Raw genomic sequence first — 20,107 nt, 5'->3', positions numbered from 1 at the left:
TTTTGTTGTTTTATGAATTGTTTGCTATCGTCCCGGCGCGCATGCGTGTCGGAAAACGCATTTTTGACCTGCCGAGGATGCCAACGCCATATGGATATTATTTTCGCAAGTAGACGACCCGAGTGAACCGGTGTTTTTATGGTAGAAATGCTGGCAAAAGAGGTTTGCGTTTGAGTTTTCTCGTAACAGAATTGTTTTCTGCTGCATTCAAATAACAGTTCGACGCCGCCATGTCTGTAGGTTGTGCTTAAGTTGTGCTTTACCATTTTTCTTTCGGATTTCACTGTGAAAAATTAGATTTTTGTTCACCAAAAGCCTGCACCAGAACGAAGGGCCTACGCGGTTGGGGTGGTTTGGATTGATTATATCCTGCACTAACACCTTGCGGGTGCGGTGGTTGTGGATAATGTTTTCCGCCACGGACGACGCTGACACCGACGCCGGATTTTCCGCGACATTTTCTTCATATGCGTTTTTCGAGGAAAAGAACAACTCATGACTTCTGTTACTCTTTAAATTCAACCACAATATTGTTACGGGGTGTGTAGAAGGCGTTTATTGCAGAAAGCCGTAGGGCAAGTGGGTGCCGATACTACACGTCGTCCTTCTCTTCCTCGCTGCTCTCCTAATGTTGTTGCTGCTGATGCTGCCGCTCCACTACCTTTGACGCACTGTAACATGGCTCCTCTCGCAGACGAAGCCCTCCGGGCGAGTAGTCAGTGGGGCTTTCGTTGAATAAACGGCTTCAGGCGGGCTACATGCGTGATGTCGGTCCTGGATGACCGTCTCCCACTGGAAGTGAGGCGCGCAATTCTATAATTCACCTCGCTGAGACGTTCAAGCACAATAAACGGTCCACCATAGTCAGCGAGCAGTTTTTGACATAGACCGCGTTTACGCACGGGAGTCCATAGCCACACTAGGTCACCCGGTTCGTAAGTGACTTGCCGATGTCGACTATCGTATCGGGATTTGTACTGCTTTTGCGAAGCTAGAGTACGTAATCGAGCGATGCGCCGAGCCTCCTCTGCTCGGCAGAGAGTTTCCGCGATACAAGCGTCGTCGTGACTGCCAAAAGGGAAGATAGTGTCCAAAGTGTACCTCGGCGGACGCGCGTAGAGCAGGAAAAACGGACTGTATCCAGTGGTCTCATGTTGCGCGGTGTTGTATGCGTATGTGACGAACGGCAATACTTCGTCCCAGTTCTTATGGTCCGAGCTTACGTACATGGAAATCATGTTCACAAGTGTTCTGTTCGTGCGTTCTGTCAGCCCATTAGTTTGCGGGTGGTAAGGCGTTGAGTGTCGCAGGTTGGAGGCGCACAAACGTAGAAGTTCTTCAACAACATCAGCTGTGAACTGACGGCCACGGTCGCTAATGATCACTCGAGGGGGACCATGCCGAAGTATAATGCAATGTAGCATAAACTGGGAAACCTCGCCTGCAGTTGCAGAGGGTAGTGCTGCCGTCTCGCAGAACCGAGTCAGGTAGTCGGCACATACTATGATCCAGCGGTTGCCTGTGGAAGAACGTGGGAACGGTCCTATGAGATCGATGCCGACTTGCTCAAAGGGGGAACTGGGTGGCACCACAGGCTGTAAGAAACCGGCTGGAGCTGCAGTAGGTCTCTTGTGACTTTGACACTCGGCGCAAGTGGCTACGTATGTCTCCGTGGTCTTGCGCATTTGAGGCCAGTAAAACCTTTCTTTGGCTCGATGGAGTGTCCGCGTGGAGCCTAAATGACCTGAAGTTGAATCATCGTGCACGACGCGCAAAACAGAAGAGCGGAGGGCTTCTGGCACCACCAGAAGAAACTGTGCACCTATCGCGGAAAAATTCTTCTTATACAACAGTCCATCCCGAACACAAAAACTACATGATGTCGACTCTTTCGCTGCAGAGAAAAGTGGCTCTAAACTCGGGTCATCACGTTGCTCTCTTGCGAAGGTTGTGGCATCTGGGAAATCACGGTGTACGGATGCGATGAGGTGGTCGAAACTTTCGGCGTCGCATTCCGTTGTACTAAGAGGCATCCGGGAAAGGCAATCGGCATCAGCATGTCGTCGGCCGCTCTTGTAGGATACAGTGAAGCTGTACTCTTGCAGACGCAGGGCCCATCGTGCAAGGCGTCCAGATGGATCGCGAAGATTCACGAGCCAGCACAAAGAATGATGGTCGGTAACGATCGTAAAGTGACGCCCATACAGGTACGACCGAAATCGCTGCACCGCAAAAATGACAGCAAGACATTCCTGCTCAGTCACCGTGTAGTTACGCTCGGGTTTGCTTAATGACCGACTTGCGTAGGCGATGACGTGCTCTTTGTCATCCACGCGCTGAATCAGAACAGCACCAAGACCTACACCACTCGCATCTGTGTGGACTTCTGTTGGCGCGGAAGGATTGAAGTGTCGGAGGATTGGTCGCGACGTCAGCAGAAACTTCAGCTGTCGAAAGGAAGCAGAACAATCAGGCGTCCACTCGAAAGCGGCGTTCTTGTGCAGGAGGCTGGTCAAGGGATAAGCGACGTCAGCAAATCGAGGAATGAACCGTCGAAAATAGGAGCAGAGTCCTAAAAAGCTGCGAAGTTGTTTGACGGACTGAGGTGGTTCAAATGCTTCAACAGCCTCTGTCTTCGCAGGGTCAGGCCTGACGCCGTCTTTGTCCACAAGATGTCCCAACACTAAGGCTTGGCGCTCACCAAAATGACACTTTTTAGAGTTGAGAACAAGACAAGCCTTCTGTATGCAGCTGAGTACAATACCAAGACGCGTGTTGTGCTCGTGAAATGTGCGTCCAAAAATAATAACATCGTCGAGGTAGCACATGCATATTTCCCACTTTAGACCTCGCAGAATAGTATCCATGAATCGTTCGAAGGTGGCGGGTGCGTTGCACAAGCCGAACGGCATGACATTGAATTCAAAAAGTCCATCGGGTGTTACGAACGCTGTTTTTTCCTTATCCTCGGCATGCATCGGGATTTGCCAGTAGCCGGATCTCAAGTCTACAGAAGAAAAGTAAGAAGCCGAATGAAGGCAGTCTAAGGCATCATCTATACGCGGAAGTGGGTAGACATCTTTCTTGGTAACATTGTTTAGCCGCCGATAATCAACACAGAATCGCCAACTGCCATCTTTCTTTTTAACGAGGATGACAGGTGCAGCCCAGGGACTCGCGGGCTCCTGAATTATCCCTCTGTTCAGCATTTCCTGAACTTGCTCGCCAATTATCTTGCGCTCAGTCGGGGATACTCTGTACGGCTTCTGTCGTATAGGGTGCGCTGATCCGGTATTTATACGATGGCGTACTCGAGATGTCGGAATTTGGGACGTCGTGTCAGTCTGCGAAAAGTCAAACACTTGCGAGTGCTTGGATAGAACATCCAGTAACGTGTAGCGCTCACTCGTGCTGAGCGACTTGCTTACCATCTGAAGTAGTTTCGAGTCCGATGGGCAGGGATCGAGGGACTCGTCTACAGCTCCGAGTACAGCCAGTAACGCCGGTGTCTCTTCTTTGAAGAGAGCGAGCTTCATGCCAGAAGGGAGAAGTATGGGCTGGGCCGCATAGTTCATTGCCCATAATCCAGAGTGTCCTTCAACTACCGATACTAAACAATGCGGAACCAAAACGTTCTTCTTTACACAGGCCGAATGAAGCGGCTCCGTCGCGGCTTCAAATGTGGCGGGGTTGGCACCAAAGCAAATGACCGGAACGCATACAGCGCATAGTGGGGGAATGACGATGTCCTCCGAAACACAAAAGGCACCTTCTTCACGTGGCGAGTTCTCCATGAGTCCTGTTATAACCTCGCGCTGTACCGAAAGCTCCCCACTTCGACAGTCAACGGTTGCACCACACTCCTGCAAGAAATCGATGCCTAAAATAACATCATGCGTGGATCGAGGAATAACGGCGAATTCAGTGGTAAATACTTTGCCACACAAACACACATCCGCAGTACAAACACCAATCGGGCACAGCGTGTCACCACTAACACTACGAAACGTGGAAATATTGTCCCAAGAAAACATCACTTTTTGTCCCAGTAGGGCTTTAAAATTTAAGCTCATCACGGAAATTGTTGCCCCAGTATCCACAAGAGCCATTGTAGGTATATCGTCAACAAGCACGTGCACTTTGTTTTTCAGCATGAAAACTGGCGGAGGAATGTCGGTTGGCAGCGAACGGTATCCAGCGACCTCACCCCCATCGGCCGCACTGCCTAGTTTTCCGGTGGTGGGGATAGCCGGCGACGCCGCGGCGATGGAGACCGCCGAGTACGTGGAGCAGGCGGTGGCGTTAAGCTGCGATCGGAGGCTGGTGACGGGTTCCGGAAGCTACCTTGGCGAATTCCACGATTGGTTGGCGGGCGTGGAGGCCATGACGCGGAAAAGGGTTGATAATTTGACTGGTACGTCGCTCGTGAAGGTTCTCGGAAAGGTCGGCGGCGGTCACAAAACCTGGCGATGTGGCCAGGGACCCCGCAACTATAGCACACACGAGGAGGCCGAAATTCACGGTGCTGCTCAAAGCCTTCATTTCCGCCACCGAGCATGGGGTATCGGTCATGATCGTCGTATTCTCTGTACCCCGAATAAGTGGTACGGTACCGCTGCGCCGGATAAGAAGTGCGGTGCTGCTGCTCGTTGTTGAAGCGTGGCCGGTTGGTGGGTGCAGATGGAAGCACAGCTCTATAATCGTCCACGTTCGCCGCATTAATAGAGGGTTGCCACGACGTAGCTGGTAGTCCGGGTTCGTTGCCTCGTGCGTCGCCGCTACCATAACGGCCGATTTCGTGGCACCGGAGGAGCTCTTCCCGAACTATCTGTCGTATTGTAGACGACAGATCGGATGGTGTGCTCGCGTCAACGCAGGCCAATGTCGGCACATTAGCCAAACGGCCAAATTTCGGTGCCACGCGACGCATCTTCAGTGCTTCAAACGTGCGACAATGTTGGATGACGTCGGCCACAGATGTCAGGTTTTCTTTAGCAATCAAGAACTGATATACATCTTCAGCTATGCCCTTGAGAAGATGACCCACCTTATCTTCATCAGACATGCTTGAATCCACGAGTCTACATAGCTTGAGGACCTCTTCTATGTACATGGTACATGTCTCGCCAGAGAGTTGGGCCCTTTGGGACAGAGTCTGTTCAGCTCGCTTCTTCTTCGCTGCGGAGTCCCCAAAGCACCTTTTCAGTTCTTGGACAAATGTATCCCAGGTCGTAAGCGTGTTCTCGTGGTTGTCGTACCACATGAGAGCAGTGTGCGTGAGCGAGAACACAACATTTGACAGCTGAGAGGTGGAGTCCCAGCCGTTATGTTTGCTCACCCGTCGGTACTGCTTCAACCACTCGTCCACATCCTCACCGCCAGTCCCGGCAAAGCTGGGTGGCTCCTTGTACGGTTGCGAAGAACCCGTCGGTCTCGGAGCTTCAGTTTCTCGGGACATGCCTGCTGCTGAGGATGGTGGAAGTCCCGCCAGTCGACGGCTGCGACGAGGTTCAGGGGGTAGCGATTCCGTCGTTGGATGCTTAGATACCCAGCACCTTCCACCACTCTGTTACGGGGTGTGTAGAAGGCGTTTATTGCAGAAAGCCGTAGGGCAAGTGGGTGCCGATACTACACGTCGTCCTTCTCTTCCTCGCTGCTCTCCTAATGTTGTTGCTGCTGATGCTGCCGCTCCACTACCTTTGACGCACTGTAACAATATTATCAGTTCAGGAGCACAAACATCTTGGCGTTTATTTCACAACTGTTCTTTCTTGGAGCCGTCACATTGATCACATCACAACTAAAGCATGCCGCGTTCTAGGTTTCCTGCGCAGAAATGCAAAAAAGTTGCCGCTGGAGACAAAGGTATGATTGTACAAATCAAATGTCCGATCTGTTCTGGATAATGGGTGTGCTGTGTGGGATCCGTGGTCGGCACGTGACGTAAACAGTTTAGAAAGAATTCAAAGCATACCCGTTCGTTTTGTTTGTTCAAATTATGCCAAGAATTTCAGTGTTTCGAGAGCAAAAGAAAGCCTCGGTTGGGAATCACTGCAGCAACGCAGGAAATATCTAAGTTTGAAATTTTTCACAACATATTCCACTCTCGAACAGGTATAGACCCCGGGAAATATTTTTCCAAGCACGATTATGTTTCTGAACGGCTGAACCATGAAAATAAGGGTAAAGAAAAAGCGTGCAAAACTGAAGCGTTTAAAATGTCATTTTTGCCCAGAACCATAAGCCAATGGGACAAGTTACCATCCGATGTCGCAACGGTTTTTTCAAATGATGTATGTTCAAACTCTATACGCCCACTGAAGTAAGATAGTGTTTTTGTGTGTATGTGCGAGTATGAAAGTGTTCCAGGTACATGTTTTGTTGTGCCTGCTTTATTGATTGGTTCTTTGTTTCCTTCCCCCCTCCCCCCCCCCCCCCCGCTGTAATGCCTACGGGCGCTGTGGGTATTGTGATCAATAAATAAATAAATAGCGGGGCCCTTGACGCTGTCGTATTAGAACGTGTTTGGTATACTATCCGGTCCGGCACCTTTAGTAGTGTCGATGTTGAAGAGAAGATTTTAAATGTCAGTATAACTAATTTCAATTCTTGGAAACGGAGCCATTTCCTGCATAATACCAATGTCAGGGGTGGTACCATTGTATTCTTGAAACACAGATTTGAAATAGCCGTTAAACGCCTCCGAGATTGTCGAAGGGTCAACAGGACACATTATTTATTACGGAGGATGACGGGCAGGAGATAGCAGGTTTGATGGTTTTCCAAAACTTAAGTGGATTACTTTTCATAAAAAAGGATATTGTGGTATTAAAATAAAGCTTTCTAGCTTCACTCATTTTCGCTTTAGTTCAGATTTAAGTAATTTATTTAGGGACTCCCCGTCATTATTGCGTGAACTCCGTCGTTTTCGCAGGCGTTTAATGCGACGTTTGAGCTGTATGATTGGTCTTGTATACCAAAGGTGTGTAGCATGTCGTTTTATACTGTTTTGAGGAACAAATTGTCCTATGCACTCATTAACTATACTATAAAATTGGTTAGTGAACATATCAACACCGGAGTGTTCACTACAAGACACAAAATCATCAAAACATGATGCAAGTTAAGCAAAAATAGAAGTGTCGTCAGCACGCTCAAAATTCAGGACAGTTTTAAACATAAATGTGTTTTTCGGAGCGTGAAAAGAGCCCGCAAATACACGCAGAATCGCCGCGTGACTGGTCGCTCGAGGCACTTTACGTGTATTCGCGGGCTTCTTTCACACTCGGAAAAACACTTTTATGTAGCACGTACGGAGCAACAGAAAGCTGTATTGGTAGTTTTTCATGTCGCTCTACAATTTTTTTCATTGACACTTTGATAATTAGGGCAGTACTTTTCGCGTTAGGTAAATAATTACAATTAGCTAATTAAATCTAAGCAACAAAAAAATTACTGGCGGCTACTCCACTGCACTGGATACAATACACACTACGTTGGCTTCGCGTAACGCCGTTCCTCTTTTTTTTAAATTGTGCTGCGTGATAGCTGGGACGCCCTATATATATATATACATCTATATATACAAACATATATATATATATATATGTGCTTACACATATATATATATACATTACACATGTGCTTTACTATGTGCTTACACATATATATATATATACTTTACACATGTGCAATATATATATATATATATATATTGCACATGTGTAAAGTATATGCAGCGCTTATATAGCCCGTGTGCACCGCAGCGCCCCTAGCGGTATCCATGCTAACTAGAGCTACGGACAACGGACGACGACGAGGGACAAGGTTCGGCCCTAAGGTGCTTCGCCCCTAAAAGTGCTACTTGGCCACCATGGCCAGAAGGCCTGTCTTTTCTTAGAACTGTGTAACCAGGAGACAAGAATTTATGATCAAGAATGGATTCGTTTAGCCAAGTCTCAGTCACACAGATAACTGATGGAATAGGACATTTAATAAGCCAGTTAAAGTTTTAAATTTTATTAATGAGGTCAAGTGCATTTAAATTCAAAAGCGTGAAGTATTGCGCTCGAGACCGTCAATCATTCTCTATAGCAGTCAACCGACGGCTTTCTCGAACGATAGCTTTTTTGCTATCATCCCAAGAGTGCCGAACGTTGTCCACCAACAGATGATCGTAGTCCTCTCTGGTGGCCATGGACGGTGTCCATGGCTGTCCTTGTACACACAGTTTCCGATGACGAGAATCATCCCACTTCTTGGCAAAGTAGGCATTTCTGCAAGTTTCATATAAAGGACATGCTAGATTTGTTCAATTTTATCGGGTGCGTGAACATATCGTCTAACACCTGCAAAAAATTAAATGTAGGACATTTACGCTTTCGAAGAAAAGTTGCTTGAGCCAGCTAAGTGGCAGTAGTGCTATCATATGTTGAATGAGTAGTTTCAAATATTGCTGTATAATGTTGACAAGCATCATCTTAGCTCGCATGTATTGGGTACTGAATATTTTTTTTTCAGATTTCACCCCATCATACCTGGAGTAAACAGGAAAATAAACCATGACGTCGTAATGTCAGGTTACTGCATACCCGCTAATGTAAGTATGAATAACGCCATTTACATATCAATGTAGGTAGTCCGTATTTTAAACCACACGTTTTATGTACTTACGAAAAGAAGGTTAAAGTAAAAGGGGTAAGCTATGTGACATGCCGACGTTGCAATGTGCCGTCACATTTTAGCTGGTCGAATTTCTTACCACTATTGTAACGTCTCGATTGCTCGCGCTCATGGCTTAGGCTCAGATAAAAACTAGAGCGTCAGTGCATGATCGTTTGCAGATATTAATTCGAAGGCGGTCACAAAAAGTGCTGAAGACCACTACAATTTTTAGAGCTGTAACCTGAAAAGGGCGACGGCGTTCGTTTACCTTTCAGCAAGTTGTTCATCAGTAATGACGTCTGCGCAAAGTTCGCGAGGGAGATAGCGCAATGAAACTTCCGTGTTTCGGTGATAAACAATAATAGTTACGTGCGCGTGTAAAATATCTCTATAATATTTGCTGTCAGTTGATCATGCTTTTGACAACTCTTGCAGGTTTCATTACATAATTATTATGACAGTTATGTCGAAGGGTATTTTATCTTTAGTTACTTTTTACTTCGAAAACACGTATTTTCGTCTGAGAACAATGTGGATATTTAGAGAATGTTTTCTGATATCTGTTATCGTAAATACAAAGCTGATAAATCACTGCAGTGTCTGTCGTACAAAGAGCAATGTGCCAGCGCAGTGCCTGGTCGTTGTGGAACGTGGCTGAAACAAAATGGCGCGAACGTGCAAGGCAACTGATGTGCCACCAGCGGTGATTGCGACACATCAGAGTTCGTCATGCAGCTTCCCCCTCTTTGCACGTATCCCGAATACTAATGTTCTAAATGTCCCTTAAACTATGAGTGTGGGCATTCACTAAGGCAGACCAAGAGCTCTTGCTGATCACTAAGTGCCGTGTGTCCAAGACACCTATTACCTTAAGGCTGCTCATAACTTGCAGAAAGCTACCACAGCCAGTCGTTGCACCAAAATGCCAGAAAACCCGCAGTCACGAAGCAGTACCGTCTCCCATAGACGCATGATGTTGGAAAACAAAAGCCATTGGCCTACACATACGGGAGAGCGACATCACAATTCGTTCGGATAGTTGAGGGTATTATACGCCTTTAGAAAAAAATGCACTCTTCAATAATATTCATACTGCACTCAATTAATTTTGCAGAAACACCGCAAATTACAGATTCTCCTGGAGTAGGTCCCAGGTCAGCAGAAAATATAGGCCAATAAATGAGTTCATGATTTACCTCTTGGCCATAAAGCCGAGAAACACCAGCAAGTGGCCTCACACGTTTTGCCCAAGAGGTGTGGTAATCGAAGATTGAAAAGTATGCTGTAATTGACTAAAGTGACAAAACACAGTGGCATATTTTCACCGTCCCCATAACGAACACTACAGAAGGAGGTGTATTGATCCGCCGAGCACAAACGCTTACGCTACCCTGCGATGTTATTTAAGACCACATTCAGAGCAAACCTGGCAAACCGGCATGCCATGTATGTGGAATGTACGCCAACGCACACTACACTTACTGTGAATGCTCTAGGACACTTTCCTTTCCACACGTTTTAACTCGGTCAGACAGCTCTCCCTACCTTCCCTACGGCAGGGCGAGCTAGAACCCGAAGAGCAACGCTCGACACAACTCGTATAGCCACTACTGGAAGCCCACATCAATCAAGTCAACGTGTTCATACAAATGAACTCCGAAGTAATAACGGGGACCCATGAGAATTCTTACAGCGACTACAGGAAAAAAAGGGCCGGGAAAATAAAGTTTAAACAAATAAATGCAGCGCACTCAAGGCGCTTTCGGAACCATGATGATTTTTGTTGACTTATCCTTTGAAACAGAGCGGCGACAAATAGTCGCCTCACCTGCTTTAGTTCATCAAGTTTTACTAGGTCTCTCCATTAGACATCGAGCCTACTATGTGTACCGAAATGAACGAATGTGACGTTCAGTGACGTCACACCCCCTATTTGCGCCCTGCTCCGGTCTCTGCAGTTGCCAGGATGCCTCGAACGAAGAAGGTTGTGTTGAAACCCGACACTGTTCAAAGATTTCGCCGCAAATGCTCGACTTATAGCGACTGATTACTGAAAATGAGGCAAGAGCAAAATTCTGGCAGAACCTATCTCACAATACATGCCGACGTTATTGCGATTAGCACTGGAGCAATGAAACAACATGCCGTAGTACTACCGCCGAAACTCGTAATGTGGAGACATGTTTTGGGGACTCATGGTAGCGTTTATGCCGGAGATCCTTCCAGCCACAGGGATGAGTACGTCCCGGAGTAGGAGAGAGATAAAGAAAGGTTCATATTACAATATGAACAGTGGCTTCAGATTAGGAACCCCACTTCATGTAGGAGCACTTAGACTATCTGACTCACTACATGTCTCAACACACATCACAACACGTCAGGACACGTCATTGCACCCAAGGTGTCCGCTTATAAAACAGCCGCCCTTCGTAGTTCCCTACACGAGGAAATTCGATGTTCTTAGTACGGCCAATCGCAGGGGGTTGTACTGTTCACAGAACTCTGGCACTGATATCCAACCTTCCAAACAAGGAGGAGGCAGTCTGGAAACCGGGCTTTCACACTGCTTCCACGTAAGTCGTCGAGCTGATTGCCTGCTCTCTGTGACGGTCATCTGGTCAGGGTCAGGAGAGGCCTTCGCGCTGGTCACCGCATCCATGGAGGGCGGTGGTTGCTTTCGCCCCGAACCGAGCTACTTTGTTGGCTCGTCACTGTCTATGCCGGAGTCGTCACTGTCTGGGCGGGCACTGATCACGTGGCTCCCTTGCGGGAAGAACCTAAGGAATGCGCACGGCCGACTTGGGGCATAACAGACTCCTACGATACCGGGAGATCCAACCTGAGGGTGACCAGCTGTCAAGTTGCCCGAAGCGTCGCTGGTCAGTCGTGACCTCGGTTTTTTTCTAGAACTGATGGCTGATGACCTACTCGAGCGTGAGGTCCCAGCATTAACTTTGTTGTGGCCTTCTCCCTGGGAACACACAAGCACACATACGACTACAGGGTACAGGAAAGCGCCGTGCTCGCACCGAGAGCCATCGGGTCTAGCGAACAAACCAACGTACCTGCCTTACCTAATAAAAGCACAAAAACAGCTATCAAATTACTAAACCTTCGCTGAAGCCCACAATTTTGAAATTAGACCAGAATTCACAACGTTCTCGCAACATCCAATACGGAAGAGTCATTCCCAGAGACAAAGCACCACATGGCGCGCAAGCGCCCGCAAACCGCTTAAATGCAACAGGCTTCGCTTGACCCAGTCATTTGGACCCCAAAATTTTGTGCCGCCAATGCGAGCTCTCATGTTCCTCTGAGTTCAACTAGACCAGACTGTCGCGCTGCACAAGACCAAACACATACACAAGAATGCCCTAAATAAGTGGTAATTGAAATATCATACGCAGCACAAGCGCCAGGAACAATCTCTTCGTACTCTACATCCGGTTTTTCCGCACGTGTTAATGCCACTGAGAGACGGGTTTTCTTGATGAATGTATTATCAGAGTCGCTCCAACTTTGCGATCAAAACTACTAGCTTGACATACGTGCGTTCCACGCACTAATCTTTCTCTTCTCTTGTCCACAGACACGTGCTAAAGAAAAAAATATCGCGTAAATTACGCGCTCATGACTACATGAAGATTCGCGCTTATTTCCAAGTACTTCCACGCACTAAACGAAACTCAAAATGCTGTCGTCGTCTAAATACACGTGGGAGACACGCACCAACACTTTGCTTCTTTGTGTCGGCGCAACACACGCTTTAAGGAACGGTACAAACACTTTAAAAGATTATGAAGTTAAACAACGGTTCTTCCAAATAACGTGCTTTAGCTTCAAAGAAAAATCTCGCGAACACTTCCGAAAAGTGAAGCGATACTCAAAGGCGCCACTACAGGCCTTAAACAAATAACCATGACTTGACGTTGCAAGCGTATGTCATACATAAACAAGCCTATTTGCTAAAGATAGGAACGAAATATGGAGTAAACAAAATTTAGAAATTTATGCGGGCGCAAACCATTGCTTTGAAAACATCGGTGAGCTTCTAAAATAAACAATCTAAACACAGTTCAAAACGTTCTTACTGAGCGATCTCAAGTGTCGGAGATCTCAAAACGTCTAACCAAAAAATAAATAAATAAATAAATAAATAAATAAATAAATAAATAAATAAATAAATAAATAAATAAATAAATAAATAAATAAATAAACTGTTGTTTCCCCAAAACCTATATACCGCTTTTCATTCCGAATGACTCACGGCTGCGTCATACCTTTAATCCGTACTCTGGGCGTGCCCGTCTGTAAGCTTGTGCGCTATAACCTAAAATGATTCCAAAGTGTTTTGATTCCAATTTCTGCACTCAGCCTCGACGATTGGTCAAAGCATATTCGGCCAACTCCCAACTTCGCCTGTCTGTCACGCGACGTCACGAAAACAGCGATAGCTTCCCATCTGATATAAGGTGTACACACTAATTATGCGTGATTAAACCGCACAAAACAAAAATAATAATTCCTGATTCGACGCCTTTTCACCATTAGCCCTCTGCTATTGGTCCAATGTTTTCTGGTTACGCGCACTTCGCCTGTCTGTCACGCGACTTCAAAAACCGCGTAAATTCACCACGTCAAAGTGACGTGTAGGCGAAAAAAATGCATTAATATGCCGAACAAAACTGAATTTTTTTTTTCTGAATAGCCACAGACTGCCCCGTTCCGAATGGCATAGAAGATGGCTGCCCGCCGATCGCTCAGGCACTCGCTACTCGCTCCTGCCGATGAGCATGTATTTATTTGCGCATGATAAAACTTTTTGCGTGGCAGTAAAACGTTATCGAGCCCTTTCGGCATGCATACGACATCGCTCTGCCAACTCTTCCTTGCTGAGGATTCGTTTTAGCGGCATTCTTATCCTACCCTTCTTATCCTACCGTTCTTATCCTACCGCGATTTTGGACCAGCCACCGCAAGTTAAGGCGAAGCAGACCAATCGGAGAAGCCGGCTCCACCCTCTTCATGCGGTTATCTATTTTCACTGTGCTGGCTCGGCCCCATCGAAACCCACTCCACTAGACCGTGTTCGTCACCTCTTGTAAGCCAATTAGATAAGAAAAACCGCTCAATGATATTGGTTTTGAAAGCGAACAAAGGTGACCTCCTATAAACGAGGAGAGTGTTTCATTGGGTTGTTCAGACAACGCTGCGGGTCATTGACCGATGCTTGCGTCGGTGGTTACGTAAATTTGACGTCAGGAGTTTGGAATCGAAACAGTTTAGAATCATTTTACGTTATAGCGCCCCTTGTCTTATCAACTAGGAAATACAAAAGGCATGTAGGTCATTTTCCTAGCTGCAGAACCCGGACACTTTACACACAGGAAACGAGCCTTCTGGGCGTCGTGCTACGATTTCGCTGCTGCACATGGCCAATTCGCGTCTCCTTACCGTCTCGCTCTCCTGTGTCATGCCTAGTACACCTCGAAAAGAACCCAACGAAGCGGAACATAATTGTCGGCTTGCTTTTGTCCACCTCGGCACCAATCGGTCATTTCTGTTCTTTCTCGTCAGGCGGCTCGGACGTGCTCACACTGGAAACATTCGAAGCGACAAACGTGCCTTTTTAACTCTTTCACTGCGCTCCCCAGAGGGCTTAGCGCCTTCATTCGGCCGCGTTGCCTTTTCTGCCGCATTCCTGACTCTGCGACGCCGCTTGATCCTAGCACGTTTTCTCGTGCTCATTTTCGATCATTCCGCTCGCATCTCGTGCTGACCAGCACTTATATCGTCGGTCACGATTTCCATCTCAACCGCACAGTCTGAACGATTTGCGGGTAAATAACTGATATATACTAGCTACATCGACTGGCGGAGAGCTTGAAACACGTCGGGACAATACAGCTATTTCCATTAGCGCAACGTTGCTCGCATACCTCGGAGCTGTCCACAACTGCACTGCGCTGCCTACATTGTATTTTTGCGCACTTTTCCGACCGATTAAAGTCTACACTGGTGTTCTTGTGTAATGAATCGGCGTCACTTCGGACTTCTGCAAGAACTACTTTCGCGATGTACTTCCTTGATAACTGTGCCAAATCGTCCACAGCTAGCCTAGCTGCTTCTCTAGCATTCCGTTGGGACAGTATTTCTTCGCGCTCTATCCGGTCTCCATCAATGGGCTCCTCGGCAACTACGCCACGTTCTAGGGATCTGGCATCACCTATTAACGTACATTTAGGTTCACAGGAATTAGCCTCTCTTTCTACCATCGTTAGAACCATGCGTGCGGCTTCTTCGCGCCTTCCGTGCGCTACTTCTACGGGTGTCTGATATTTATTGGGCTCCACTTCAAAACCCTGTTTCATTGTTTTAATCTTTTGATTGAGCGCTTGTCTCTTCGTCTTGTTGTCTAATCAATTCCTGTCTTTTCAATTCCTTCACATGATCAATTGCTTCCTGTTCTTTAAGAAATAGGTTGCAGAAGTATTCAAAGTATTCCTGATCACTCTTGTTTTGTAAAATGGCTCTAATTTCGGCTTCTGACCTGTCATCCTCTACCTCAACGTCGAGCTCTTCACACAACAACAACAAACTATCTCTCGTCATAGTCATTAGGTCCATTGTCACTACTTTGGACTTTGGCTCAGCTATTCCACAACGCTTGCTGCGACAACCGCACTATTTTCAATGCAAGTAAGAAAAAACTACCAGCGGTTCAGTAGTGTTTTTCGAAGAGAATCTAAAGTCTGGAAAATATAGCAGGAACCAAATACCTATGCACGGAAGTAGTACCAAGTCCCCAAGTTCTCCTCCACCCCATCGAAACAATTGCAAGAAGGCGTAAATCCTGAGTCGCCTTTAATTGATTAGAAATCCGGTAGATCTCAATGTCCCAATTACTCCCACACAAGTATGAGTTCTGGCTTTAGTAGCTGGTTCAGATCTATCCTGAAAGCTGCTTCCTGCTCAGATGCGCAACAACTACAGTATCATTATAAGCAGTTGCATACGCTTTATCACTTTTTAAAAAGTCTAGGCTAAAAGATCCGATGACTCAAGCGCAATGCCAGGAACTTACCTTGTACCATGCAACCATGATGCACTGTGTCCAGCCAGCTGCTTGCGAACCAGTTGGCGATTGGCGCTGGCTGCAGGTTCCATCTTGCCGCTGTCATCTAGTTGCTTGCGAACCATATGTTGGCGACTCGGTGTTGGCTGCAGGGTCGGTCTCACCGCGGCCATCCAGTTGTTGGGACTCGGGATAGCGTTTAGGCCGGGGATCCTTCCAACCACATGGACGAAGAGTACATCCGGAAGTAGAAGCGAGAGACAAGAGGTTCATTTTACAATATGTACAGTGGCTCCAGATATGGAATCCCACTCCATGTATAGGAGCACTTCGACTGTCTGACTCACTATATGTATCAGTACACATCAGAACACGTCAGGACACGTCCCTGCACCCAAGGTATTCGCTTATACATAAGCCGTTCTTCCTAGTTCTCTACACAAGGGAATTCTATGATCTCGGTGCGGCCAATCAGAGGGGTCGTACTGATTACAGAACTCCGCCTCTGATATCCAACTTTCGAAGCAAGGAGGAGGCTCTCTAGAAACCGGGACTTGACGCTACTTCCACTAAAGTCGTCCAGCTGGTGTCTTACTCTCCGTGACGGTCATCTTGTCAGGGTCAGGATAGTGGCCTTCGCGCTGGTCACCGCAGCCATGGAGGGCGGCGGTTGCCTTCGCCCCGAACCGAGCTCCTTTGTTGGCTTTTCCCCGTCTATGCCGGGCTCGTCGCCGTCTGGGCGGGCGCTGATGAAGGGGCTCCCTTGTTGGAGGCACCTAAGGAATGCGCACGGCCGATTTGGAGCATAACAGTATATGCAGCATGGTTCTTCTTTAGTGCTCCTCTCTGGACAAGCGGCGTCATCTGGTGGCACCGCCACCACGCCTGCAAGTGGTAACTTGGTGAATTTATATTTAGGGAAGATGCCCGAATATCAATGACGCAGGTTTTGTTCAGCCAACCCTGGATAAGTTCTAAACTGTTTTATTTATTACGTTAGCATTCTTAGTGTACTGCATGCACCGTCTAAGTGTCTATGTATTTATCTATGTCTGTAAGCGTTTTCCCGCCCATCCTAGGTCACTGGGTATACCATGGTCGAATGGGTAGCGCAGTGGGCTGCTGTGCTCGGGGAACAGTGCTCAAAACCAACCGTTAGAACCTAATAGTTTGTTATACACAAACTTGGGAGCAGTTATATAGAAACTTGATGTTTGTATATATAACCGTCTTCACGCCTGCCTGGATGTCTGGGTAGTCATTGATAGAATGGGTAGCGCATCGGGCTACTGAACTGAGGTAATAGGGTAAAGTTGGGTCCGACCAACTTGAGTCACTGAGTATGTGACACTCTTCGACGGACCTCTTTCACGCCGACATGGGCCACTGTAGATGCACGACTGGTTATCTGCCGCTCTTGAATTGTTTTACTGAATCAATGAGACTTGGAGCACTGGGTCTGTGCTGGTTTTTAATGATCGTCTTTGATTCGAACTTGGGGCACTTGGTTATGTGCGAGTAGGTGTTAGGCGCTTTTTAGTGAACGCCTTTGGCGTCAACCTGGTTAAGTAATTAAGTGCCACTGGCAATGTGCCGTTGTACAAGGAGATAAAAGATCCTTTAAATTTATTCGATGCGCGGTGGAATGAAACCCACGTAACACGGGTTCCTCAGGACAGCAAGCCGACGCTTTATCAGGATGTGCCATGAATGCACAGGGTATGAGCCGCTTTTTAATGAACCTCTAGCCAACTTGGGTCACTGAGTACGTGCCACTAGGTGTGCGGCCAGTGAGGCAACTATTCTCAGTGTTCGCACGCACCGTTCCGCCATGCTTCTCGTCTCAGACGCCACGCGGGGACTTGTCGGCAGCGCCACTAGACAGCGCAGCGTGTCCACAGTGAGTGAGTACGAACTTTATTGAGGTCCTGAGGAGAAAGAGTGAAAGCGTGTCCACAAAGAAGCGCAAGGAGAGGAGCCCGGCTGACGGTTGACGCGTTTCTCAGCGTTCGCACGCACCGGCGCGTCATGCATTCAGAGGCCACGCGCAGGCATCGCGGCCGCGCCGCTGGGTGACACCGAGTGTTTTTACTGAACCACGAAAGAGGAGTGCGGCTGTCGTGTAGGCTGTATACATATCTCCTTTTAATGGTGCCAATATGCTGTGTCGTTATATTGGTTCAATGCTAAACGCATTACCGTCGATAGTCATCATGCGATGGGTTCTGTCCATTTTTTTGTCATTGAGCAATAGCAGATACCCAGTGACACAAATTGGTGTCAATAGAGGTTAATTCATAGGGAAAATCAGTTCGACGGAATCCCACAAGATGGAGCAAGTGTCATGAAAAAGGACATTTCATCCACCCGAACGTAGCGCGAAGCTACAAATGAAACCCGTACGGGTTTCTCACGAACGAAGCTTCGCAGTGAAGGAAACAAATTGGGCTCCAATCCACGCTGTGAAGGTGGTTGGTAAGCGAAGCTGTAAGCTACACCTAGAACGATCACTAATAGCGACGTGGCTTCTAACTATTCACATGGCGACGTTCACATGCACTTGACCTAATTATTAGCCGAAGACGTTTCAACGGCCTGCCGCTTGGCTTGCACCGCTACTTGGTGCACCTACAAAGAATAGACCAGAGAGAAGCGAAATGCACTTAACGTGGAACCACAGTCGAACACACACGGAGCAACTAAATGCGAATTCTGCGTCGAGATATTTCTTCCTAGATTTAGGATTTGCACCCTTGAAACAATTGATTGCATTGTACGTTCGTCTTTTGGCCGCGTTTTCCGCTTCACGACATTCATTACATCCTGCCGCATTTGGCTATTGCGATACACGTCCTGAATACGATGCGTATGTGTGGCCCGAGCACCACGCCGTTGTTTACATTTTCGCCTCCGTTCTCTTCCTCGCTCCTCATATGCACGTTGCTCTTCAGGAGTCCTCGCTATACGGACCCTTCGTATAGCACTGTCACAACACAAATGCAATGCCTTACTAGGCGAGCCCTTTTTATATAAATGTAATGTATCAACGTCACGTCCTGTGTTACAAAACTGTGCTGTTGCCAACTTGCACTGTAGTTTACATTTTTGTATGGGTATTGACGTGACGCCCTGTGTTACGAGCGGATCTCGTTATCAATCATTCCGAGCTTCCCATTCTTAAGGACCACCTTATCATCGATCATGTTGACACTGATCGTGTTTTATGCTTTTGTTGACCCAAATGAACTGTGTGGTATGCCCTGTATATGTGATTCTAAAAGATATGCACACTTGTCGCGTCAATTTTAGCCTGAGATTTCTCTACCATGTGATCTAGCCAGCAGGCTAACGATCCCCACGTGATGGTGAAATAATGGCTAACTTGAAGCTCGTTATGGCAAATAGGTTCGGTGGGATCCCGCAAGGTGTAGGAAGTGTCATGAGAAGAAATATTGTCATTTATCCGAATGTAGCACGAAGATCCAAAGTAAACCTTTCGGAAAGAAAGCTTTGCAGTTGAGGAAAATTCGTCCTGGTCTGTGATGGGAGCCCGGGCCCAACGCCTTTCCGGGCCGTCCTTCTACCGTCCGGGCTAACCAGTGGGCTAGCGGATCGCAGCGCGAGGGGTTTCCCTTGTATCTTCGTGCTGCATTCGGGTGGATGACAATCTCCCCTTTCAGGTTCAGTCATATCGGGGACGTACTCAGTTCGTCATTGTTGGCGGTTTTCAAGCAGCCATCAAAGATGTTTTCGAACAGTGTCAGATAGTCAGTGACGCAAGTTGTTCCGACGATTGGTTTCAAAACGTGTTCCCTCAGCAACAGTAGCCCAATGTGCTACTGGTCAGGCCGTGGACTGCCCAGTGACCTCGGTTCGCGGTAGAACGGTTAGAAGCATAGATATAGATAGATAGATAGATAGATAGATAGATAGATAGATAGATAGATAGATAGATAGATAGATAGATAGATAGATAGATAGATAGATAGATAGATAGATAGATAGATAGATAGATAGAACGCTGTAGGAGAGTTGGCCTAGTACCCTAAGTATGCTAATCACATCAATAACAGAAAGTTGTAGAATACCTTCAAAAGATGCCCATTGTGTAAGGAAATGCGGCTCGTGGCAGGTGAACGTGCTGCATGCGATACTATTGGTGATCGCTGAATGCGTTGCTTACAAATGAGCCATGTTGGGTCGTCAGGATTGACACAATGACGAAGACAAGCAACATAGTAAAATGCAGATAATTTACATAGACACAAAGACGGGCACCGAAGATGTTTACGCATTCTCGCTTAAGTGTTAACATTACGATCCGTCGAATTTCATAGTCTGGTTCTGTTGCGTACTTGGGGCATTCTT

At 47.2% G+C, this 20,107-nt stretch overlaps 1 protein-coding gene across 1 annotated transcript in view; it reads left to right on the top strand.

Moving 5' to 3' along the window:
- Positions 1-20,107, top strand: part of LOC119464663 (probable cytochrome P450 12a4, mitochondrial) — a 44,440-nt gene that overhangs the window by 12,925 nt on the left and 11,408 nt on the right. Inside the window, exon 3 of the mRNA XM_037725674.2 lies at positions 8,521-8,599. Coding sequence (XP_037581602.2) covers positions 8,521-8,599 — 79 coding nt within the window. The remainder of the gene's footprint in view (positions 1-8,520; positions 8,600-20,107) is intronic.

The sequence above is a fragment of the Dermacentor silvarum genome, chromosome 9 (assembly GCF_013339745.2).
Source record: "Dermacentor silvarum isolate Dsil-2018 chromosome 9, BIME_Dsil_1.4, whole genome shotgun sequence".
Taxonomy (NCBI): Eukaryota; Metazoa; Arthropoda; class Arachnida; order Ixodida; family Ixodidae; genus Dermacentor; species Dermacentor silvarum.
The sequence above is the reverse complement of the archived record's forward strand: the minus strand, read 5'-3'. Positions and strand labels throughout refer to the sequence as shown.